Source organism: Emys orbicularis, chromosome 3 (genome assembly GCF_028017835.1).
Source record: "Emys orbicularis isolate rEmyOrb1 chromosome 3, rEmyOrb1.hap1, whole genome shotgun sequence".
NCBI lineage: Eukaryota > Metazoa > Chordata > Testudines > Emydidae > Emys > Emys orbicularis.
The window spans coordinates 159,462,582-159,486,871 of NC_088685.1; the positions used below are offsets into that span (position 1 = coordinate 159,462,582).

Here is a 24,290-nt window from a genome sequence, read left to right on the forward strand (position 1 = left end):
TTCCACATTAGTACCCATTTTGGTATCAGTCTTGGCTGTGGCTGATGTCCTGGGAGGTGCAGCTATATTCATGCAAACCTATATTATTGGCCTCCTCTAGGGTTAGATCTCCCTTCTCAAATAGTCATTATAAACCAACACAACCAGATCAGGTAGTGCAGGCTCAGATCCTGGAAAGGCAGGAGGAAAAAAGTGGTGAGTAATAAAATTTGCAAGGGGAAGCACCAACTTGTCTCTAATGTCACCATTGCAATCTCATCCTCTACTGACAAGACAGTAAATGCCTGGATTTATTCATTCAACTTCATTCAACAATTTAAAGGTGTTCCACCAGAGTCTGATCAAGTTCATGGCAGACCCTCCGGATATATCTCTGTAAGTGATTCAGGACAAATTTCACAAAGTCCTGGACACTTTGCACCCTTCCATGGCTGGCAGGCTCAGCAGTTCCCTAAATGTAACCTGTGAAAGATCTGTGGCACACTCCAGAGTCCATTTTGATCATATCCAAGTGAGCTGACAAGAGGTACCAAGTGCCTCCCACGGGATCTGAGTACTTTTATTCCAACCCAGTACCACAGTTGCTTGTGGTAGCTGCCATCCAAGATAGGTTGAAGCAGTAGGGGCCTCCCAAATCTATACTTAGGGAGAGAGACCCAAAGATATTGGATCTATTCACACACACACACACTGTATTCATCTGCCAGCCTCCAGATATGTGTAGCTAAATGTCAAGTTCTTCTGTCCAAATAAAAATTATTTGAATTGGGACAAACTGCTACAAAAACACCAACAGGAACTAAATACCCAGCATGTCTGAAGAAGAGCTGATAACCTACACTTCCTTACAGGCTACACACAGTGTGTCCGACCCAGTGATGCATGCTATGGCTACATCAGTGGCCATGATGGGAAGACCTTCCTGGCTCCAATCTTTAGGGATTCACAGGGAGGTCCAAGCATCAAAGAAGGACCTTCCCTTTAACTTTTTAATTAAAATATGGGTGAGGATCTCCATTTCTTAAAGGGCTGTAGGGCAACTCTGTGTTCTCGTGGCTTCTATGTTCCAGTCCCAAGGAGAAAACAAGTAAGACCACAGACTTCCTTCCTGCAGTGTTCCTCTTCTTACTATTATTATTAGCCTCAAAGGACCTTGGAGCCATCAAGAAAGAAGTAGAGGTTCCACTGACAACCCTCTGCCTCTTCCTCTACTGCTGCACATTCTGCATTTTCCCCCAGCCAGCAGGTTTGACACCAGTATTGAGAATCTGATGGATACTCCCGAGGATCCTCTTCCTTTTACTCTGTTTTATCCATCACCAATTTCACGAAACCTGAACTTGGATCATGTTGTACCAGTGGACCCTGAAAATTTTAAATAAGGGGTATTCTATCCAATTCCACTTCCTTCCTAATGCTTCCCCCCACCCTCCCCATCTCAAGAAGTAGACTCTTTCTACAACTGGGAGCTGTGGAAGAAGTGCCCTTACAGTTCAGGGGCATTGGGTTTTATTCCCATTATTTTCTTATCCCAAAGAAGAAAGGAGCGAGGTTGGTGTTCCATTCTGGACTTTGAAGTTACAATAAATTAATCTGTCATTTCAACTTCAGGATGATGATTCTGGCCTCCTTAATTTCCTCATTAGATCCTCAAGGCTGATTTGTGGTTCTCAACCTGCAAGACTTCTACTTTCACATATCCATTCACGTGTCCCACAAGAAATACCTCAGATTCTTAGTAGGAGTATCTCACTACAGTACAGGGTCCTGCCCTTTCATCTTTCCATGGCACTGAGGGTGTTCACTAAAGGCTTTGCTGTCATGACAAGTTATCTAAGGAGACAAAGGATCCAGATCAGCCCATACCTCACCTAACAGGCTGATCCAGATCCCAAATGGTAACCAACTTAGACTGTTGGGACATATGGCCTCATGCCCTATGTGATGCAGTTAGCCAGACTTCACCTACACTGCATACAAGAGTGTTTGAAATCAGTGTATATATGAGGAAGATATCCAACGGGTATAGTGGTCATGTCCCAGAAGTTCTCTCCTAGTTAAATTGGTGGGGGAAAGTATGCAGTGGGGTGCACCTCTGCCTTTCAAGTCTCTGATGCCAGACCCCTCCATTCAGGGATGGGGAGTTCAGCTAGATCACCTTTAAATCCAGGTCCTGTGTTCCCCTCTGGAAGCTTGTCTCCACATAATTATCCTAGCGCTCAGAGACATTCACTTGGCATGCCAGGCATTCCTACCACTACTCTAGGGATGCACAATCCAAGTGCTGACATACTATACCACAGCTATGCATTATATCAACAGACAAGGGGAAGCAAGAGGCCATTCAGCTATGGAGCTGGCACTTTCTGAGTCAAATCACACCAGCAGCTCTGCACCTTCCCAGCCTTCAGAACATTTGACCAGGACAAGCAGGCTAATGATAGACAGATAGGTGAGATGGGTTTAAAATGGTTTGCTGCAACATTATTAATTAAACTTTGGGGAGGGACACTACATTGCCCGCCCTAGCTCTCACATACCAAACATTTAATTGGTTCCAGTGCAGGTTACAAGGCTTCTACCACAAACCAAACAACTCAGGGTAGACCCTCCCTGGGCTACCCCACAGACTCAGTTCAGTTGTGAACCATCTCCCCACCATGTAACGAGGGGTGGAGTGACAGAAGCCACAAGGCTGGGTTGGGGGAACCTCAGTCAGTAAAGTCTTTTCCCCCTTCCCCCCCCCCCATGAGTGCAACGTGTATCGTTAAGTTGGGCAATCCCGAACCTCATTGACCTTTGGGAGTTTGCCCTTTTAGCCTTTACCTACACTGGTCACTGGACATGCAGCATGCCTGATATCTATCTCCTGACTGACCCAATTCCTAAAGTCACCAAGCCAAATGACGGTCCCAGTATCTGACAGATGCCCTCCGTCCTCCCTAAAGAGCTCAGGGCCATTGCATCAGCTATCCTTATGTGCCCCCACTCCAAGTCGCAAAATTATCCTGGCTGCCTCATTATTCACATTTTTGTGCCCTGTTGATGTGTGCTGGCTTATGACCCCCCCACCAAACTTGTCTTGCAAGCATCTCCAACCAAACCAACTGAACATGAGGCCCAGAGATAATGCATAACTCTTGATGGGGCGGGGGGATTTAAAAGTTCTGGAGGGCACATGACCTCTGATGTGAGCTTACTTGCTCCAGACATAGTCCATAGCCTTTCAGCCATGAGAGAAGCCAGAGAGTCAGCTACTCTGCTAACCCAAACTGGAGCTGTATATCCTGTCCCTTTGGCTTGTATATTGCTGGCGCTACTCCTGCCATGATTCCATGAGCCACCCTTACAGCCACTCCCATTGTATTTCCAATCCTGTAATGTGAGGTCCATGGTCTTCTGTAGAATGTACATGACCCCGCAGAGAGGTTCAGATCCAGCCATTGCTTGACTGTCACTTTCCTCAGACTCATTCCTGGAGTTTGAGTCCCATGTTTCTTGGTAGTGTGACCCAGGGCTGAATTTACTGGAGATTTGCCCTTCTGCCCTTTAGGTTTTGCTATATAAAATTTGTTAGCACACCCTATCCATCTGAAGATCCTTGGATGTGGGTCACTGACTTGCCACCTGAAGCTGCGATCCTATTCCTGGGCAGCCTGTTGCTGTCAGCTGACCTTTACTCTCCAGCACATGGTAGATGATCCTCATCCTGGATCCTTGAACCACAGTTTGGTATACGAGGTTCTCTTGCAAACGCCGATGGCCAGAGCTCTCTTGGGGGGAATGGTCTGTGTACCCATCTGCCAGCCTGTGGAAATAAAAACTGACCCCTCCAAGCGGGCTTGTCTGAAGCCACTGTTTTGGAAGAAGTGTCAAAAAAGTCAAAACATACCATACATTCATGGTTTATAACACTTTGTCTTTCAATAAATGTTGCATTAACCAACTTGTGGGGTGCAGACGTGGTCCCACTGGATACCACTGGCCAAAATAATCCAATGTTGTGTGTGTGGGCGGGGGGGGGGTGCATGCGCACCAAGAGTGGAATAGATATGAACTACAAGTTGCAAAGAACTAGAATTACTTTAAGGTAAGTAACCATTCCTTTCTGGATGTGATCCTTCATGCATTATACAAGGGGTCTAAGCCTACAATCCCCATGGAGACAAAATTTCCATTGATTTCTTTGGGAGTTATGCACATGAATGAGCTGCAGAATCAGGGCCTGAGGAGTCTGTAGCCCCTGGAGAAAGACAGTGATTCCAAAGAAGAGGAAATGTTTGCTCACACTCTGGATTAAGTTCCAGTGTGTAGAATTGAGAAATAAGAGGTGCAGTAGAACTCCTTATGCCTACAATTCAAATAAAGTTGTAAGAAATATGGAATTAAAATGTTCAGTTGTTTTCAGTAAGTGCTGACTTTTCAAATTCTACATTACAGGATTATTCGTGTTAGAGGCCCTGTTGAGCAGTGGCTAGGAAATGTAGAGAGCAGCATGTTTGATATGGTAAAAAAGTAAGTATATATTTCCCACTGAATAAAAAATTCTCTATTACAGTCATTTGTGTTACATATTTATTTGTATTTGTGGTAGCATCCAGAGGCTTCAGTCATGATCGGGATCCCATTGACCTAGGTGCTGTATAAACACACAGTAGGAGATAGATAGTCTCTTCCCCCAAAGAGCTTACACTTGAACAAGGGACTTACAATTATTAAAAACAAAACAAAAAACAAGCAAGTGCATACCATAAACACTCTTATCTAGAGCTAAATGAAAACTGACAATGTGCAGAATTTCAGGCTTATGTTTGGTAGCATTGGCATGCAGGAGTGCTCAGAAATCATTTGAGATAACCAGACTAGTCCTTTCAAAACAGCAGAGCATGATTTCACTGCTCTTGGAGCATATTTTATGTGCAATTCCAGTTGAAGAGGGGGGTAGTTCTTAATAGTCTAATCATGTATTAAACAGCAAACAAAATTGTACTAACACTTCTTAAAAAAACAATCGTGCAGATGGTTTAGGTGTGTAATTTTCAATCCCAACAAACCCCATCTCTTTCCACTTCATGTACACTTTAAGTGTTACTCTGTTTTATTTGATTCTGAATTATCCTTTTCTCCTTATATAAGCTTTATTCTCAGGAGCCATTGGTAGCATGCCCCTCCCCGAACATCTGTCTCTGGACAGACATAGCACCCCTTTGACCTCAGCCAAGATCTCCCTTAAGAGGTGGAAGACTTTAGAAGCTTCAGGGAAAGCTCCAAAGAGGAGGAACTTGGTCTCCCATCACAAGGAGCCAGCTCCCAAAAGGCCCTGATCTCCCACTAAATTTACAGTATCGGAGGCCTCGACCTCTCAACTTGGTACCATGGAAGCAATGAACTCTTCCTCCAGTACCAGCAGAGCCAGAAGATCCCGGAGTGTTTCAGAAAAATATGGCTCCAGCAGGCCCATGTACAATGAAAGACAGGATGCCCAGGACATATACTTCTGTAAAATGGCACCGTATACATCAGACTTACCATCAATGCCATCTTCCTCTGACAAAATTGAAGCACCAGACACCTGAAGCCCCAGCACCTGCCTACTCCAGATCAACAGTACCATCCACCTCAACTGCTGCATTGGTACTGATCCACTCCATACCGCAGGAATACCACTACTCTAGGGACCTATCAGATTTAGTTGAGCTGGTGTCCCCACTGTTTATAGATACCAAACAACTCTTGGTACCAAGATCCCAGTCTCCGGATTACGATTGCTTCCCAGTATTACAATATTCTCTGCCTTTTTGTACTGGGCCCCCCTGCTTTGGAGGATATTGAGGAGGATGAAGGAGATATTCAGTCAGTCTCATATTATCAGTGCATATCGGGACAGAAAGCTATACTTTGACAGGATCCTTGTCCACAACAGGAACAGTAGAATCACTTCTGGGTGCCACCCTCTCTTCCATATGGCCTCCCCCTCTCCCCAGTGATCATACTAGGATCCTTGGGCAGGCAGACAAAAAGTACTATGTCCCTGCCAAGGAATCTGAATTCCTGTTCTCCCACCCTCCACCCAACTCCATCATGGTGGATGCCATTAACTCTGAAGGCTGACAACACCAGTCAAGGGCTATTCCCTGTGATAGGGATTGGAAGCATCTAGACCTTTTCATTAGAAAAGCGTACTCTTTGGCCACTCTCCAATTCTGTATCACCAACTACCAGGCCCTCATAGCGAATATGATTATATAAATTACTTAAAACTGAATGACTTTATTGAAAAGATGCCAGAATCACATTGTAACCAATTTAAGACCATTATCCAGGAGGGCCAATTAGGGCAAAGACATCGCTGCAATCTGCCCTCTATGTGGCCGACATAGTGGCTAAGGTGATGCAACTTTTGCCATGGCTCCATCTGAGCTTCTTGAAAGAGGTGCAGTCCATTGTTGAGGACCTTCCTTTTGATGGCACAAAGCTTTTTGCTGAAAAGACTGATGTCTCCTATCACACCCTGAAGGACTCCAGGGCTACTCTCCGGTCACTGTGTATCTATACACTGGGACAAAAGAGACAATTTAGTCCCCAATCCCAGCATTGACCACACATGTCTCAATCTCAATCTCAATGCCACTATGAGCCACAAAGAAAGAAAGGGAAATTTCCTATGTGCAAACCACCTGGCCCACCATCTTCTTTGTCTCAGCCCTCTACATCCAAGCACCATTTTTGATGGGTGGATCGAAGTGCCATTAGATCACTCCCCCTGAGTGACACAGCTGACCAGTGTTTCACATCCATTTGGCCACCAATCGGCAGCGTTCTGCAGTGTCTGGGAATGCCTAACGTGGACCAATGGGTCCTAAAGTTTGTTCAAACTAGGTATTTCATCCATTTTACCTCCCTCCCTCCTCCTCAACACCCTTCCCCATCCCTCTTCAGGGATCCTTCTCACGAGAGTTTACTACAACAAGAAGTAGACTGTTTCCTCCAGTTAGGAACCATAGAACCAGTACCTCAACTTCTACGAGGCAAAGGGTTCTACTAGATGTCAGAGCTCTCAACAAGTTTGTCAAGGCTCAACAATTCAAGATGGTCACTTTAGCAATGATCATTTCAGTATTGGAACAGAGAGACTGGATTTTGGCCCTCAACCTTCAGGATGCTTATTTCTATATCTCAGTCCTACTGACTCACAGATGATTTCTCAGATTCACTCTGGAACACGACCACTACCAGGACAGAGTGCTACCCTTTAGGCTATCAACGGCCCCAAGAGTATTTTCCAAGGTTCTCTCAGTGGTGGCCACTTACTTAAGTTCCCAAGGGATAAAGATCTACTTGTACCTGGATGATGGTCTCCAAGTCACCAAATCTATGATGCACTTGTTCACAGAACTGGGCCTACAGATCAACATCCAGAAGTCAACCCTCACTCCAGGGCAATGCCTGGAATTCATAGGGGCTGACCTTGACTTGTTACAGGCCAGAGCCCTCTTGCCTCAACACAGGTTCCTATGCTTAATCATGCTCATAGACACCATTCAGAACAGCCTATAAATATCAGCTAGACTCTGCCTCCACCTCTTGGGTCACATGGCAGCAAGAACGGCAGTGATACCACATGCCAGGCTTCACATGCGATGCCTCCAAAAATATAGTTCAGTTTGGTCGACAGACTGGACAAATCCCACCAGAATCAAAAACTCCTTAGACTGGTGGAAGGACCCAGCTGACGTTTGCAAAGGGATCCCCTTCTCGCAAACCTTGCCATCGTTGCTCCTCACCGCCGATGCATCACTCATAGGGTGGGGCATGCATCTGAATGGCCTCATGATGCAAGGCAAGTGGTCACCAATGGAGATGTCCCTTCATATCAATCTCCTCAAGCTAAGAGCTGTCAGAAATGCCTGTGCCCATTTCCTCCCACTGATCACAGGATTACACACAATGATTCCTAACAGACAACATAGCCTGTATGTACTACATCAATTGACAGGCAGGAGTTAGATCGCCCTCCCTATGCGCAGAAGCAGTGAGGCTATGGAATTGGTGCATCTCCCGCAACGTTACACTGTCCCCAGCTTACCTCCCAGGCACACAAAACTCGATAGCGGAAAGTTCAGTCACAAATTTCCATACAACCACGAGTGGGAGAAACATTCAACAGTATTTCACAACAGATTCAGATGATGGGGGAACATTGTCCATAGACCTGTTGGGCACTCACCTGAATAAGAAATATCCATGCTAGTGCTCCAGAGTGGGAATGAGTCAATATTCCCTGGGCAATGCTCTCCTCATCCCTGGAACAGGGACCTTGTCTACACCTTTTCACCATTATCTTTTCTGTTTAAAGTCCTGCTGAAAATAAAGAGACAGAGCCAAAGTCATCCTGATTGCTCCTACTTGTCCAAGACAGACCTGGTACCCTTACCTGGGAGAGCTCAGCTGTGTCTTCATGTGGTTTGGGTCTTTGCCCTCTGGCTTCCTGAAACATGCAACACCAGTCAGTGCCCCTCGTCTCTGGGGCAGTGCTTCAAAGGCCAGATATTTTTGGCATAACCAATGTTGGGGAGCTTACATTAACTACAAGTAGAAATTACACAGGAAATTCATCCAGTAAGCCAGGACCCTGAAAACACATTTAACTCTTACTGTCACAAAAGCCCATCCCTTCTGGTCCATTTCAATATAATAGTCTTTTGAAGTCCTCACACCTCCCAAGTCTCACGTCTGTCACAGTCATTATAAGGACTAGTGATGGCAATTAAAATTTCTTGGAATCCCATTTATTTTATACATCTTTTACTATGGATGCCTTCACTCTCAGAGAAGTGGTTTTATTTGAAAGAGGAGTGGTTTGTCTTTTGTAAAAGTTTCATTAGGTAATGGATTAGTCTGATATGGCATCAATAAGGAGACACTGAAGCAGAAGTGGGATTTGTTTCTGTAGTCTGAGCTGTCATTATTTGGAGGAGGAATTTTTGAAACTGATGGTAAGCACAAATAATGCAATTTGTTTTATGGACAAAATGCTGGCATATGGCATGGTAGTTCTTTTAGGGCCTGTTCTACAAGATACAAAGCACTTAATGCAAGGTTCTGAGCACCTCATATGACATTGAAGGTGATGAGGACTTTGCATCTTTGGGCCCTTGGTGATCTGCTGTAGCATCCAAAAATATCCAGAATAGCAAAGTCTGGTTTGTCAAAATACTTGCTATATTAGCTAGTGATTATGAAGTCTGCTACAAAACCTTAGTATATGGCAGCATCAGAGATGACCCGTGCCTGCTGATAGGGCGGGGGGGGGGCAAAGTGAGGGCAGCGGCTTCAGCAGTGTTACTGAGCATACTCACTACAAACCAAGCAGCAAATCTGGGGTGGGGAGGCATGGGAGCCTGCATGCCCTCCTCCACACGTCACTTCTGGGCAGCATAATAATTAACTAATAGTATTTCTGTGATCACCTACTTTTATTTTAATGGTATGACATGTGTTGTAGATTTGTAAATATTGGAATGGTAGAGTGGAATCAAATGGAATTTAAACAGTGGTTTCTGACTCATCCAGGACAGGTGGTACTTCTTGTGGTAAGTATCATTGAGAATTCATTCAAACCTGAAAAATGCCATTGTCACTTGTATTTTGGATATCTGTTTTAGTGAGAAACTCTGCCTTTAAATATCTAAATCCTATGCTAATAATGCTATATGAATGCAGATTTCTAAATTTCAGTACAAAATGCTTGACTGCTTGGTTGATAGCATGATTCTTTAACATAAACCATTTCTGCAGGTTTAATCCTGCTTCTGTACTCTGGTTCTCTGATTATCAGAGGTGGTTGGAGCAATTTAAAAGTTGCCTGAGTGTGGGACCATTTTGTATTGCCCAGCAGTCAAGGAAAAAAGAGAACGGACAGTAGTCTTGACATGAGGGCCTCAAATTTAATAGGGTTAAAATAGAGGAATAGTGGGAGGAGGGTAATTTTAAGGGCTGTAACAGAAGCTTACAGAAAAAATAGTTATATGCTAATTACATTTAAATAACATTTATGAATGTGAAAAAATCATAGTATTTCCAGAGTCCGTTACCTGAAGTAGAATACAGAAGAACGTGATCATTTGAGAAGAAGGTTAAGATACAAAATATCTTCTACACATTGTGAAAAGATTATATTATTTTTTCTCTGTGTTCAGAAGGGAAATATCAAATAATCATGGGGTTCTGCTACCATTATTCATCATAAGCAGCACTTATCTTCATTACTCCATTATTTGTGGAGTAAAGTACTGGTTAATGTAGGATGTCAGAATCTGGCCCCAGGTTATTAAACCAATCTGTGGGTTTATGCAACATGTACTTTTGAAGTCAAAGAAATAGAAACTGTAGTTAATGCTGCCAGAATAATATTTGCCTTTTTTAGAGCCAAATTATGTTTAATAAGGATTGTACAAGAAGTTTCCAGAGTTCTGATCCAAAAATGGCACTGACAGGAATCCATGATGAACTAGTCCATCATCTAGAGCAGCTTGCAGAGATGGCATCTGACATTCTTCAGTTTCACAAGCAAACCACACTAGAGGCGTTGCTTATTCTGTACATCCACTGTAGGGACATACTTTCCAGTCTGATAGATAAACAAATCTTCAAAAGGGAGGATTTTGAATGGACAAGGTACAAAGTTTTTAAATTATTATAGGTGGGGATGATAGCAATATCTAATTACTTTCCATTATTGGACACTGTTTTCAGTTGCTTATAACTTTGCCATACTTTAAGCATTAGGGCTGAAATTTTCAATGCTGGGCATTTACTTCAGGCTCAGAGTTTTTTGGGTTTTTTTTTTTTGAAAATTTTGAATGAACCTAGGGGAAAATGCTTGTTTTCCTATGTTAAAAAATGCTGGTGACCTTTTCTTTGAGAAGCTGTGTCACTCCATACTTTACAGCTTGAAATTTGGCAGGAGAGTAGCCTTTGTGTCAGGGATGTACCTTTTGCCAACCCTATCAAAAACTGCCTAAATTTGGCCAAGTTATATGCATTTGAAAAATCACAATTTGCACATGCCCAATAGAGACTTGCTAGAGCCTTTCAACTAAATTCCCCAAATATTCTGTCCATATTGGGCATGTTCCAGTTTGGGGCTTAGCAGAACTTTCCTGGCCATTGTAGCTCTGGGTTGCTGCTGGATAGGTTGGGGCCAGGCATCAGAACTGAGAGAAAGAAGCCAGTCTCTCTCCTGTGCTGTCAGTGCCCTCTTCCCCCCGCTGGGCCCATGGAGCATGTAGAAGGAAGCTGCCTGGTTCTAACGCAGAGGGGACAGGAGCTAGATAGGCAGGTGTGGGGGGAGTAGATTGGGACTGGAAGTCAGGGAGGGAAATGGGAAGGGACTGGCTAGAGAGCACATGAGGAGTCAGGGTGAGGGGGGAGACTGGGACTGGCTAAGCAAAGAGACTTGGGCAAGGATCCAGGTGTGGGGACAACATTGAGATTGGATGAAGAGCCCAATGTTTCAAACAGCAGTATGTCAAAGTGCATTAGAAAACTTTTAGTATGTGGTAGCAGGATCCACAAGACCCAGTAGTACCCGGCAAGCTAGTGTGCTGTACATTAAAACCCTGGTTTGCTATGTATTAACTGACCGTGTAGACAAGTCCTCAGAGTTTGTGGTATTTTTACTCATATAGTCAGTATTCCATGTCATTATGATAAAGTGATGCTTTATTTTCAGTACATAATGTAATTAGCTTTGGTTTCTAAATTTTCTCCTATTTATGATTATTATTTTTTGTTTGACTCTTTCTGCACCTTCAACTCTATCTAATTTATCCCTTCATTTAAAAAATCCATGTATTTTCCATACAGTGAATAGTTTGATGTTAGTTCCTTTGTCATTCATTTTACAAGATTCTGATACACAAATATTATTTCAGGCAGCTGCGTTATGAATGGAATGAAATGAACACCACTTGTAGGGTAGTTCAAGGTAATGCCTCCTTTATTTATGGCTATGAGTACTTGGGCTGTTCCTCTCGATTGGTTATTACACCGCTCACCGACCGATGCTGGTTAACCCTTACTGGAGCACTACACTTGAATCTAGGAGGCTGTCCTGCTGGTCCAGCTGGTACAGGAAAAACCGAGACTGTCAAAGACCTGTCTAAAGTAAGTACCATATGCTGATAGAACAGAATAAATCCAGTGCATTTATGACATTTCCTTTTAGAGAAACTATAACCTGTAGTTTTTCTGCTATACAGCTTCTGTCTGCATTCATCACTAATGGGTAACACATCCCACTTGTAGAATTTGAAGATGATCTAGTGCTGTTGTTGGAGGCTTCAGGACTCAGGTCAGACCACTATATCTTCTGCCTCCAACAATGCTGGTGGTTTTGTTTCGCCTTACCATTTTGTTGTATAATTTACATTCTTCTTCGAGAGATGTCCCTGTGGGTGCTCCACTCCAGGTGTTGGTGCGTCCCTGCGCCTTCGCTCGGAGATTTTTCGTAGCAGTACTCGTACTGGCCACGCATGCGCAGAGGCTGCCCCTCGCTGTGAGTCTAGGATAATAGTACGCATGCGTGGCCAATCTCCCCAGTTCCTTCTCTACCGTCCCCGGCCTGAGACGGAGCTCAGCAGACTCGTTAGGAAATCCCTCACTTTCTTACAATTACCTGTTATAGTAGTTAGTTTGTTGTCAGTTCTTGGTAGTCTAGTTTATTACTTCTTTATCTGTAAAAAAAAAAAAAAAAAATTCTCTCAGCCGCAGCCGCTTCTACCATGCCTGGCTCCACAGGCTTTAAGCGCTGCTCTAAGTGCAAGGATGCTATCCCACTCTCTGATGGCCATTCTCTTTGTATAAAATGCCTGGGGGAAACACACATTCCCCAAAAATGTGCCCACTGTACCAAACTCAGTTCCAGGGCACGAAAGGACAGGGAGCTCAAATTGAAACTGCTCCTCCTGCAGAAGTCTCTCGGGTCAGTTTCAGACCCAGCCGCCGACTCCGGCTCTACTGCCCGACACAGCCCCCCTGCTTCAAAAAACCTGAAGAAAACTTCAAAGAAGGGGCAGCCCTCTCCAACAAGGAAGTTGGTGAGGCACAAAAGTGCCTCAGGCAGGTCAACAGTTTCCCTGCCTGTGTTTCCTCGCCTCAGCACTTTTGAAGAGCCGGGCTCCTCAGGCACCGCACGAAAGCCGCCTCAGGTTGCGGCGGCGGCGCGAGGCTCCGGTGCCGAGGCTTCAGGCTTTCAGTTGCCTGCCTCGTTTATGGCACCGTTCGGCACCGAGATGGACGCGGTGCCGACATTTCCCGCCCTGGCTGACCCTCAGCGGGCTGATGTTGCCCCCCCCCCGGCACCTACCACGGCACCGGCAACCGCGGCACAGACTGACAGGGAGATCAAAGGCAAAACCCCTGCTCAGAGGAATGTTCCCTCAGGGCAACTTCCTCCTCCACAGTTTTCACCTCATTCAGGAGCCTCACCTCTTCAATTTACTCAGACAGCAGATCTATCGGTGTCACCTATTCTGCAGTCTCCCCTGATGACTGCCTGTTTTTCTCCAGTGCATGACTCAGGATCAGAACAACCTTCCTCCAGTGAGGAGGAAACTGATCCACAGGCAGTTTTTTCTCCTGATCAAGGCTCCCACACCCCAATCAACAGGGGTTACAAACAAATCACCTCAGCCTGTTATCAGGATCCTGCCCCATGGGGAGTGAACCCTTGGATGGCACCACCTATGCCCTACCCACCACCATGGCAATGTTGGGCACCATGGGTATCGTACCCACGAGAATGCATGCGCTACGGCACTTCGACCAGGCGCAACGCCGGTTTAGCACCGCCACGTGACGGATCTGCCGGTGACATAAGATACCAGGCAGCACCGTCACACTCCCAGGAGCAACTGAGTCCTGCTCCTATTCCAGCAGAGCCCGACGTAACGCCTGAGGAAGCCTTACTTCCCCTTCCTCCAACACCGTTGGATGACTATGCAAAATTCCAAGACCTCTTTAAAAGAGCTGCCGGTGACTTAAAAATTAACTTGGAGGAAGTCACTGAACAACAGCATGAGCTAACAGACATCCTGCAGCCCTCTTCTTCCTCTAGAGTGGCATTGCCAATCAACATAGCCCTTTTAGAACCCGCTAAATCCATCTGGCAGAATCCAGCCACAAGCCTACCTACCTGTAAACAAGCGGACAGGAAGTATTTCATCCCTTCAAAGGGCTCTGAATTCCTTTTTACCCATCCGGCGCCAAACTCATTGGTAGTGGACGCAGCGAACCAGAGGGCCAAACAACAGTACGCCCGCTCCACCCCAGCCAACAAAGACAGTAAACGCCTGGACCTCTTCGGCCGTAAAGTATATGCATCCTCGACGCTACAGTTTCGCATAGCTAATTATACCGCAGTCCTTGCAAAATATGACCACAAAAACTATAGTAAGTTCATGGATTTTATTGATCACATCCCAGAGCAGAAGAAACAACAATTCACAGCTCTGGTTTCCGAGGGACAAACCATATCACGCACCGCTCTCCAAGCGGCCCTCGATGTAGCTAACACTGCAGCAAGGTCGACCGCCACAGCAGTGGTCATGCGACGGGGTTCATGGCTCTCTTCCTCCTTCTTCCCTCGAGAGGTCCAGAGCACCATTGAAGATCTTCCCTTCGACGGGGAAAAACTTTTTGCCTCCACCACAAACGACATGCTTCATTCGATGAAGGACGCAAGAGCAACCCTCCGGTCCCTAGGCCTCCAGCCACCTGCGACCAGAAGACGACAATTTAGATACCAACCTTATCAACGTCCACGCTACCCCGCATTTACACAACATTCCTATAGACCGCAGGAACAACAGCAGCCGCAACAACGCCAAAGACCAAGATTCCAACGTCGTCGTCCTAACTCTACAGGGGCGCTGCAACCCCCTCCAACTAATAGGCAGATTTGAAGCATTGGTCGAGGGTTTAGAAAACAGCGTTCCCACTTCAGCCGGCACACCTATCTTTGGACACCGCCTACGACCATTCTCTCATCAATGGCAACAAATTACATCCGACAAATGGGTCATAGAGGTAGTTACAATTGGATATGCCATCCCCTTCCTCTCCCTCCCTCCCACCCACCCACCCTCCCCGTCCCTCTTCAGGGACCCATCTCACGAGCAACTACTCTTCCAAGAAGTGCAGCATCTCCTTCAACTGGGAGCAGTAGAAACTGTGCCAGAACGACACAGAGGGAAGGGGTTTTATTCCCATTATTTCTTAACAGAGAAGAAAAATGGGGGATGGCGACCAATCCTCGACCTCAGGCGGCTCAACAAATTTGTCAAAAAGCAAAAGTTCAAGATGGTCACTCTCACCACTATAATCCCAGCGCTGGAGCAGGGCGACTGGTTTTCAGCCCTCGACCTACAGGACGCCTATTTTCATGTGACTATACACCCGTCCCACAGACGATTCCTACGCTTTACTCTCGGCTCCACACATTTCCAATATCGGGTTCTCCCCTTCGGACTGTCCACGGCCCCCCGTGTTTTTTCCAAGATCCTAGCCGTAGTTACAGCCTACCTCAGAAAACAAGGGGTCGTAATATTTCCTTACCTAGACGATTGCCTCCTCAAAGCTTCAACGTTCGACGAAGCTCTCCGATCCATACGACTTACCATCGATTGTTTCCTATCTTTAGGCCTGCAAGTAAACAAAAACAAATCCACATTATACCCCACTCAACATCTGGAGTTCATAGGGGCATACCTAGACTCCCGGACGGGGTTGGCATCTCTCCCACCAGCCCGCTTCAATTCTATAAGTCAACTGGCCACAACGATTCGCAACAGTCCCCAGGTGACTGTCCGGGACTGCCTACAAATACTAGGTCACATGGCCTCGTGCACCTCCGTCGTCCAAAATGCACGTCTACACATGAAGTGCTTCCAAGCGTGGTTGGCCACAGTGTACAGACCGAATGTGCACCTTTTAAACAAGACTCTCTCCATACCTATCCGAGTCAAAGATTCTCTACAGTGGTGGACAATTCACTCCAACCTCTGCTCTGGAGTCCCCTTTCTTCAGCAGGCTCCATCCCTCATACTGACGACTGATGCATCTCTGACAGGATGGGGTGCACACATGTCTCACCACACAGCCCAGGGGCTTTGGTCTTCAACCGAGTCCTCTCTCCATATAAACGTCCTAGAACTTCGAGCCATTCGCAATGCGTGCCGTCAATTCCTGCCACTGATCAAGAACCAACACGTACGCATAATGACAGACAATATTGCATGCATGTTCTACGTGAACAGGCAAGGGGGAGCTCGATCCCACTCTCTGTGCACAGAGGCTCTGAAGCTCTGGAACTGGTGCATTGCGAACAACATCCGGGTATCAGCGGCCTATCTTCCCGGAGTGATGAATACCACAGCGGACGAACTAAGCAGACGTTTCCCGTGGGATCACGAATGGGAATTAAACGAGCACACCATTCACAACATATTCCGCATTTGGGGCTACCCAGAAATAGACCTCTTTGCAACTGCAAAAAACAAGAAATGTCCCAATTTTTGCTCCAGAGCAGGGCTAGGCAAACATTCTTTGGGAGACGCATTCATGATCCCATGGAACCAAAACTTACTCTATGCGTTTCCCCCGATACCGGTTCTGAACAGGGTCCTGATAAAAATACGAACAGATGGGGCCAAGGTGCTCCTAATTGCCCCATCATGGCCCAGACAACCCTGGTTTCCGTTTCTCACCAAAATGTCGATTCGACCACCAATCCCCTTGCCTCTCATTCCGAACCTCCTATCACAACAACACGGCCGTTTTCTCCACCCCAACCTACCCATGCTCCACCTCAAAGCATGGTTCCTCCATGGTTCTCCCAAAACGAACTAGATTGCTCTGAACAAGTTCAAAGAGTGCTCCTACATAGCAGAACACAATCTACTCGCACCACCTATCTATGTAAGTGGAAACGATTCACACACTGGTGTTCAACTAAACAACTTAGTCCCACGTCAGCATCTCTTCCGCTCATACTTGAATACCTATTGGGCCTTAAGCAATCCGGCCTTTCTTCCAGTTCCATCAGGGTCCATTTAGCTGCTATTACAACTTTTCATGACAAAATCGATGATACTTCTGTATTTGCTCATCCGATCACCAAGCGCTTCCTCAAGGGACTACAAACCCTATACCCAGACATAAAACCACCCACCACTCCGTGGGACCTTCATCTAGTTCTATCTTGCCTAACTCAGCAACCATTTGAACCCCTAGCCACGTGCTCCCTTTTACACCTTTCGATGAAAACAGCATTTCTAGTGGCAATTACCTCCGCCAGGCGGGCAGGAGAAATAGCAGCTCTTATGGCAGACCCACCATATACGCTATTTTTCAAAGACAAGGTTACCCTCAGGTTACACCCCAATTTTCTTCCTAAGGTACACTCGTCATTCCACATTAATGAGCCGATACACTTACCAACCTTTTTCCCGAAGCCACATGCGAACTCATTCGAAGCCTCAATGCATACACTAGACGTACGTAGGGCCTTGTCCTTCTATTTGGATAGAACCAAACCTTTTAGAAATTCTTCCAGACTTTTTGTCTCCATCGCGGAGCGTTCCAAAGGTACGCCTATTTCTACCCAGAGACTTTCGAACTGGATTTCCCAGTGCATCTGGTTGTGCTATCAGATAAAGAAAGCTACACCTCCAGACGGCATCAGAGCACACTCCACTAGATCTATGGCTGCCTCTGTAGCATTCTTACGCAAAGTTCCCCTGGCTGATATCTGTAAAGCAGCCACCTGGTCCTCTGAGCACACATTTGTTAAACACTATGCCCTTACTCAAGGCCCTCTATCTGATATACGTTTGGGCAGGGCTGTACTATCAACGGCGTTCCTATCAGATCCGAAGTCCCTACCTCCTTAAGATATACGGCTTTTAAGTCACCTGGAGTGGAGCACCCACAGGGACATCTCTCGAAGAAGAAGAGGAGGTTACTCACCCTGTGCAGTAACTGACGTTCTTCGAGATGAGTGTCCCTGTGGGTGCTCCACTACCCACCCTCCTCCCCTCTACTTCGGAGTTGGGGTAGCCTCCGTTGTAGAGAAGGAACTGAGGAGATTGGCCACGCATGCGTACTATTATCCTAGACTCACAGCGAGGGGCAGCCTCTGCGCATGCGTGGCCAGTACGAGTACTGCTACGAAAAATCTCCGAGCGAAGGCGCAGGGACGCACCAACACCTGGAGTGGAGCACCCACAGGGACACTCATCTCGAAGAACGTCAGTTACTGCACAGGGTGAGTAACCTCCTCTTTTTATTTGTTTTCTTGCAGTAGTGACTTGATTTCAGCTTTTAGCTCCTCTCTCACTTTCCTAAGGTGAAGAATGAAGGGAGTATTGAGGCTCTCACCCTCTGCCTTCTCCAGTACAGTATGATCACACCACCCTCTACTCTGTCAGCAGAGAAGCCCTGCAGGCATGAGTCAAGTCCAAGAAGTGTTATGGGCAGCTTTTCAGGAACTTTCAAGGGCAAGCTATGCCTTACTCCAACAAGTTGCCGACCCTTGCTCTGCCAGGGAATGGGGCTTTGGGTCAGACAGGTGTGCTGAAGCCTCAGCCCCAGGCTCAGCTTCAAGCCATGACCCATTATGGAAGGCTTGACCAGGAACAAGACCACAGAGATGAGAACCCATCACAGCTTGCTAAGGGGTAAATATTGCAAACGCCAGAGACTCTAGGTACCAAAAAGACAAAAGCAAATATGCCCTTAATAAGGCAGCAATTTGTATAGTGAATGAACAAGCAATATAAAAATTGGGGTTTAAACCCTTTTTCTTTTGCTTTCCCACCCTGAGGAAGAGTTTGCTGGGGCTTTTCTCCTCAAAGAGGCTCTTTTACAGTGCTCTGTATCATGTCCATTGCTCCTCCTCCACTCTGCAGCATAGAATCATAGAAATATAGCACTGGAAGGAATAGGACTCAATAGGGCATCTCATCCAGTCCCTGCATTGAGGCAGAACTAAGTATTACCTAGACCATTCCTGATGGTTGTCTAACCTATTTTTAAAAACCTCAAATCACAGAGAGATTCCATAGCCTCCCTAGGTAATTTATTCCAATGCTTAAATAGCCTTACAGTTAGGAAATTTTACCTAATGTTTAACCAAAATTTCTATTGCTGCTATTTAAGCCCATTACTTCTTGTCCTGTCCTCAGACAATAAGGAGAATAATTTATCGCCCTCCACTTTATAACAACCTTTTATGTACTTGAAGACTGTTATCATGTCCCCATTCACTCATTTCTTCTTCAGACTAAACAAGTCCAATGTTTTCTATCGTTCTTTGTTGGTCATGTTTTCTAGACCTTTAATCTTTTTTTTTTTCCCTCTCCTTTGGATTTTCTCCAGTTTGTCCACACCTTTCCCGAAGTGTGGTGCCTAAAACTGGACACAGTACTCCAGTTGAAGCCTTATCGATGCTAAGTAAAATGGAAGAATTACTTACTTACAGCACTCCTGTGAATACATCTGTAAGGGGGGACAGACTCCAGTCTCTCCTTTGCAGGCTCTGTCAGGTCTGTGTTGCTAGGCATCAGCCAATGTGAGCTCCTGGGCAGTACTTCTGCAGAACTGAGAGCAGAGGTCTGCCCTCTTACACTGCCTGTCCCCTTCTGAGCTGCTCTGCTTCCCTTTTGAAAGTCCATCTCCAGTTTGCACAAGCTTTATAAGTGTGGAAGGGCAGGGCCATCTGGTACCAAAGTTGCTCCTTAACCCCTTGTTATTTAGTGTGGAGTTTGTATACCACATCCCATACCCTTCCCCTCAAAACAGGAACTGGGTTCATATCCTCCAGACCCAGGTCCCCACCCTCTTGGGGGCGGGGGGGGGGGGAGGAATCTACATTTTGGTGGGCCTTCCGAGCTCAGTGAAATACCTGAAAAGTGTATGACTGTAAGGAAAGGTACCACTGTATAATTCTGGGGTTGGCATACTTTATGGAGTTTAACCAGTGAAGAGGGGTAATGGTCTGTTACTAGTGAGAATGGATTTCCCAACAAATGCTGTCTTAGGGCCTAGTCTACAACCCATTTCACAGCTAAAGCTTCCTTTTCTATGACTGAACAGGCCACCTCCTGGGGAAACAGTTTTCTGTGTATATAGAGGACCAGGTATTCTTCTCCCTCAACTGCCTGGGAAAGAACTACACCCAGTCTTACATCAGAGCTGTCTGTTTGTAGTGTGAACTTTTTAGAAAAGTCTGATTGGAGAAGTACCGGCTCCTGGCACAGATGATCTTTTAGAGTCCTAAATGCCCTGTCACAGGCCTCTGACCAAATGATTTTGTTAGGATTGGTGTCCTTCATGAGGTCTATGAGACATGCTGCAATCAGGGCAAAATCTGGTATGAATCTTCTATAGTTTCCTGGTAGGCTCAGAAAGTGTTGTATCTGTTTATTTGTCATCGGGATGGGACAGGTAGCTAAGATCTGTACTATGCCAATTAGTGGTTGTAACTTGCCCCTCCCTGTGTTATAACTGAGGTATGTAACTTCCTAGTTCGCCGTCTTACTGTTGGCTATCTTTGCAGTTAGTCCTGCACTCTTGAAAGCCCATAGGATAGAAGTGACATGTCATAGGTGATTGTCCCAATTATGGCTGTAAATCATGTTATCTATATAGGCTGAGCATATTGTCTGTGAAGTCACAGCACTTGGTCCATGAGTTTTTGAAAAGTAGATGCTATCCCGTGGAGGCAGAATGGCATAGTGCGAAATTGGTATTGACTGAATGGGGTGGATATAGCTGTCTTTTCCTGTGATTCCGAGGTCAGAGATCTCTCAATACCCCTTTGTGAGGTCTAGGGCAGAGATGTATTTGGCAGCTCCCAGCCTTTCTAGTAATTCATCCACCCTGGGCATAGGGTAGGTGTCAGATCTCATTATTGCATTTACATTTCTGAAATCAATACAGAAGCGCATTGTCCCATCTGATTTTGATACCAGCACAATGAGACTTCTCCATTCACTGCAAGACTGATTCCTTTCTTTAGCAGGGCTGGGATGAACGTGCCTGCATTCTCAACCTTCAAATTCTATAATTATCCAGAGAGAGAAAGAGAGAAAATATTTGAAAGGTTTAAACACCAAAGAGAGAGAATTTGTTTAGTATAATTAAAGTTGGTACAACTAGGGTAATGGCACACTTTAAATCTAGGTTGGAGAAGACACTGTTAAATGTAACAATAAGAATGAGACCTGCATTGTCAGGGAGATGGACTAGATGACTACAAGGGAGGTCTCTTCCATCTGTAGATTCTGGGCCATGACAGTTTGCCTTCCTTACATGAAGAGTTTTATGGAGATCAGTAAACTATTCATTATGAGTAAGGCAAGAAGGACTTGGCCTTCTTATCCTTAAAAGAATTTTAATGGGTATTGTATATTTTGCAGACCTTAGTTGAATATAAAACAAATACTGTAGCTACGAAGAATGTAGTCACTCTGTAGGGTAATGGTTGTTCAGAATAAAATTTCAGCCTTGTTTAAATGTTGAATCCTAAGAACACATATACATAATGGTTTCAAGCCATTCTGAAAATAAATAAAAATACGGGAATAAATAAATCCCTAATGCAAAACAATTATAGTTGATGGAGTTACAGTAGGGATGGAACTGGCCCATTGCCTTTTATTCTTCCCTGTGTAGCTCTAAAATGTTGCATTATACCTTTAATTTATCATTTCCAAAGTGATTTTAATTGGTACAGAAATGCATAATTAATTAAAGTTTACATCAGAGTCAGAAAGGCAGTGATACTTGGAAGAACTTGTGTTATGGAGGTTGCTTGCCATTTTTTTAATAATGAAGACCTAAAAGATAGTTAATTGTGTCCATTCGTGATAAATTTTAAGGTTTTACTGACTGTCAAATTTATGAAACTCTAATTCAGGGCATATATTTCTATAGTTGGTTGCACTAATAAGATGATACACTATCAGAGTGTTATATTTTAAGATACATCTTATTGCTTTCAAATCAGCTTTGTGAATAAAATTGGGCCATCAAGTTCAATTCATTTTCTTACAATTTAGATGTGTTTCCCTCAACTGCTGAAACAATTTTTGTTTTTTTTAAATTGATCATATTTTCATAAATATTTGGAACTAAGTCAAAGATGGTGTATGGTACATATCTGGGTGTAAGGGATTAAACTATATACATCAGTTCTAGTTTCCATAATAGCATGCCAGTGAGAATGTTGAGCCTTTTACCATGAGACCATAGTTTGTCTGTTTTGGAAAGGATTAATTAAATATATTATGTAGATGGTGCCAAAAATATTTGTGATGTCAATATTTTCTTACTTTTAATCTATTTCATTCAATTTGCTGTATTTAATACATACATTTTATTTAGCAAAAACAAATCGGTTATTTTAGTCCTTTGTATAATTTTAATTTCTTGTCCTTTGATTGAGCCTTGAATTGTTCAGTATTAAAGTGCTTAGGAAACATATTCTTGGTAGATATGTGTTAAAAACATGGATGTTTTCAGCTTCCTTTTGGCCCCTACTTTTTACTAAGAGACAAAACTTACTGCTATTTTTCTTCTTTTAGAATTGTATATTATTAGAGAATATTAGAAGCTTTGCTTCTATGATCCAAAAACCTTCAGAAAATATTTGCAAACATCACTGGAAAACTGATACGTGAGATGTTGACCTTTATTCATAAAACAGTAACACACCAAGCATGCAATGCTACAAAGTGTTGAGCACCCTCAACTCCCTTTGAATTGGACTTCAGAATACAATAGAACCTCAGAGTTACAAACACCTCGGGAATAGAGATTGTTTGTAACTCTGAAGTGTTCTGAACAAACTCTGAACAAAACATTATGGTGGTTCTTTTAAAAGTTTACAACAGAACATTGACTTAATACAACTTTGAAATTGTACTATGCAGAAGAAAAATGCTTCTTTTAACCATCTTAATTTAAATGACACAAGCACAGAAACAATTTCCCTGCCTTGTCAAATCTTTTTTTAAACTTTCCCTTTATTTTTTAGTAGTTTACATTTAACACAGTACTGTACTGTATTTGCTTTTGTTTGTTTGTTTGTTTTGTTTTGTTTTTTGGTCTCTGCTCCTGCCTGATTGTGTACTTCCGGATGCAAATGAGCTGTGTGGTTGACTGGTCAGTTCACAACTCTGGTGTTCATAACTCTGAGGTTCTACTGTATTTAATATCTTACTGGAGGTTTTCAGTATCTCACAGGATCAGGTCTTATTTTCTCATATCTATCTTTTTATTCTCCATGTGTATGGTCAACCATTACAGTAGCTGTCTACTGAAATGAAAAAGAAAGAAAGCCCTCTTTTAAACGGTAAATTATATGTATACAAGTAATAAAAGAGAGTATATAAGGTAATCAGATGCATTAATTTAAAATAGCTGAATGAATTACATAACTATTTCAGAAGAAGTAATTAGTATAGCAAATGGGAAATCTCACAATGCAGATTCTCACATCTGATTTAAAAAATAAAGATGGGATTAGCACAGACACATGTTGGGTGTGCATAGAGATGCCTTGCAGGCAACCCAGGATTTAGAACCAAGTGGCTGTTCAGAGAAAGATGTCATGTCCCCCTGCTGTAAAGCTCTGGGTACCAGCTGAGCCACGTATGTAATTTTCTTTCTTTAATAAAAGGAAAATACTGTGGTAGAATGGCTTTCTAACAATGGAAGTAGTGACTGAGATTATAGGAAGACAGAGAATGGGAAAACTGCACTTAATGTGTTCAATTCTAATTTCAAATTGCCCTCCTAATTTTCAAAATGTAACAAGTGTGCTCCATCATTCTCCTTCCTACTCAGCACTTGTTTTGGATGTCACTCACTTCTGCGCCCTCTGGCTGGAACTCTTCCCTTTACCCATACCAATTGCTTTGGCATTTTCAGTTTCACCTTAAAACAAATAATTTTCTTGAGTTTATAATTGAGTCACTATAAAACACTTTTGGGTATTAGGTCACATTCAGTCCTAGTGTAATTACTGGGCTTGTGGAGCTGGACCCAGGTACATAGGCTGAATTTTACACACTGCATGTAGAATAAAAAACAAATTATAGTGAATATATTGTAATAGATTATTATTCTACAAGGGCTTATATGTGACCATTTCAGTTCAGGTGTGTGCATGCCAATGCATCGAAGCCAGAGATATTTTCCCCATAATTGCACCATTAGGGCAG

The 24,290-nt window shown here is 44.2% G+C and overlaps 1 protein-coding gene across 1 annotated transcript in view; it reads left to right on the forward strand.

The window, feature by feature from the left end:
• DNAH14 (dynein axonemal heavy chain 14) overlaps positions 1-24,290 on the forward strand; it is a 451,367-nt gene that overhangs the window by 140,647 nt on the left and 286,430 nt on the right. Inside the window, 4 exon segments of the mRNA XM_065401478.1 lie at positions 4,441-4,515; positions 9,506-9,593; positions 10,427-10,677; positions 11,937-12,168. Coding sequence (XP_065257550.1) covers positions 4,441-4,515; positions 9,506-9,593; positions 10,427-10,677; positions 11,937-12,168 — 646 coding nt within the window.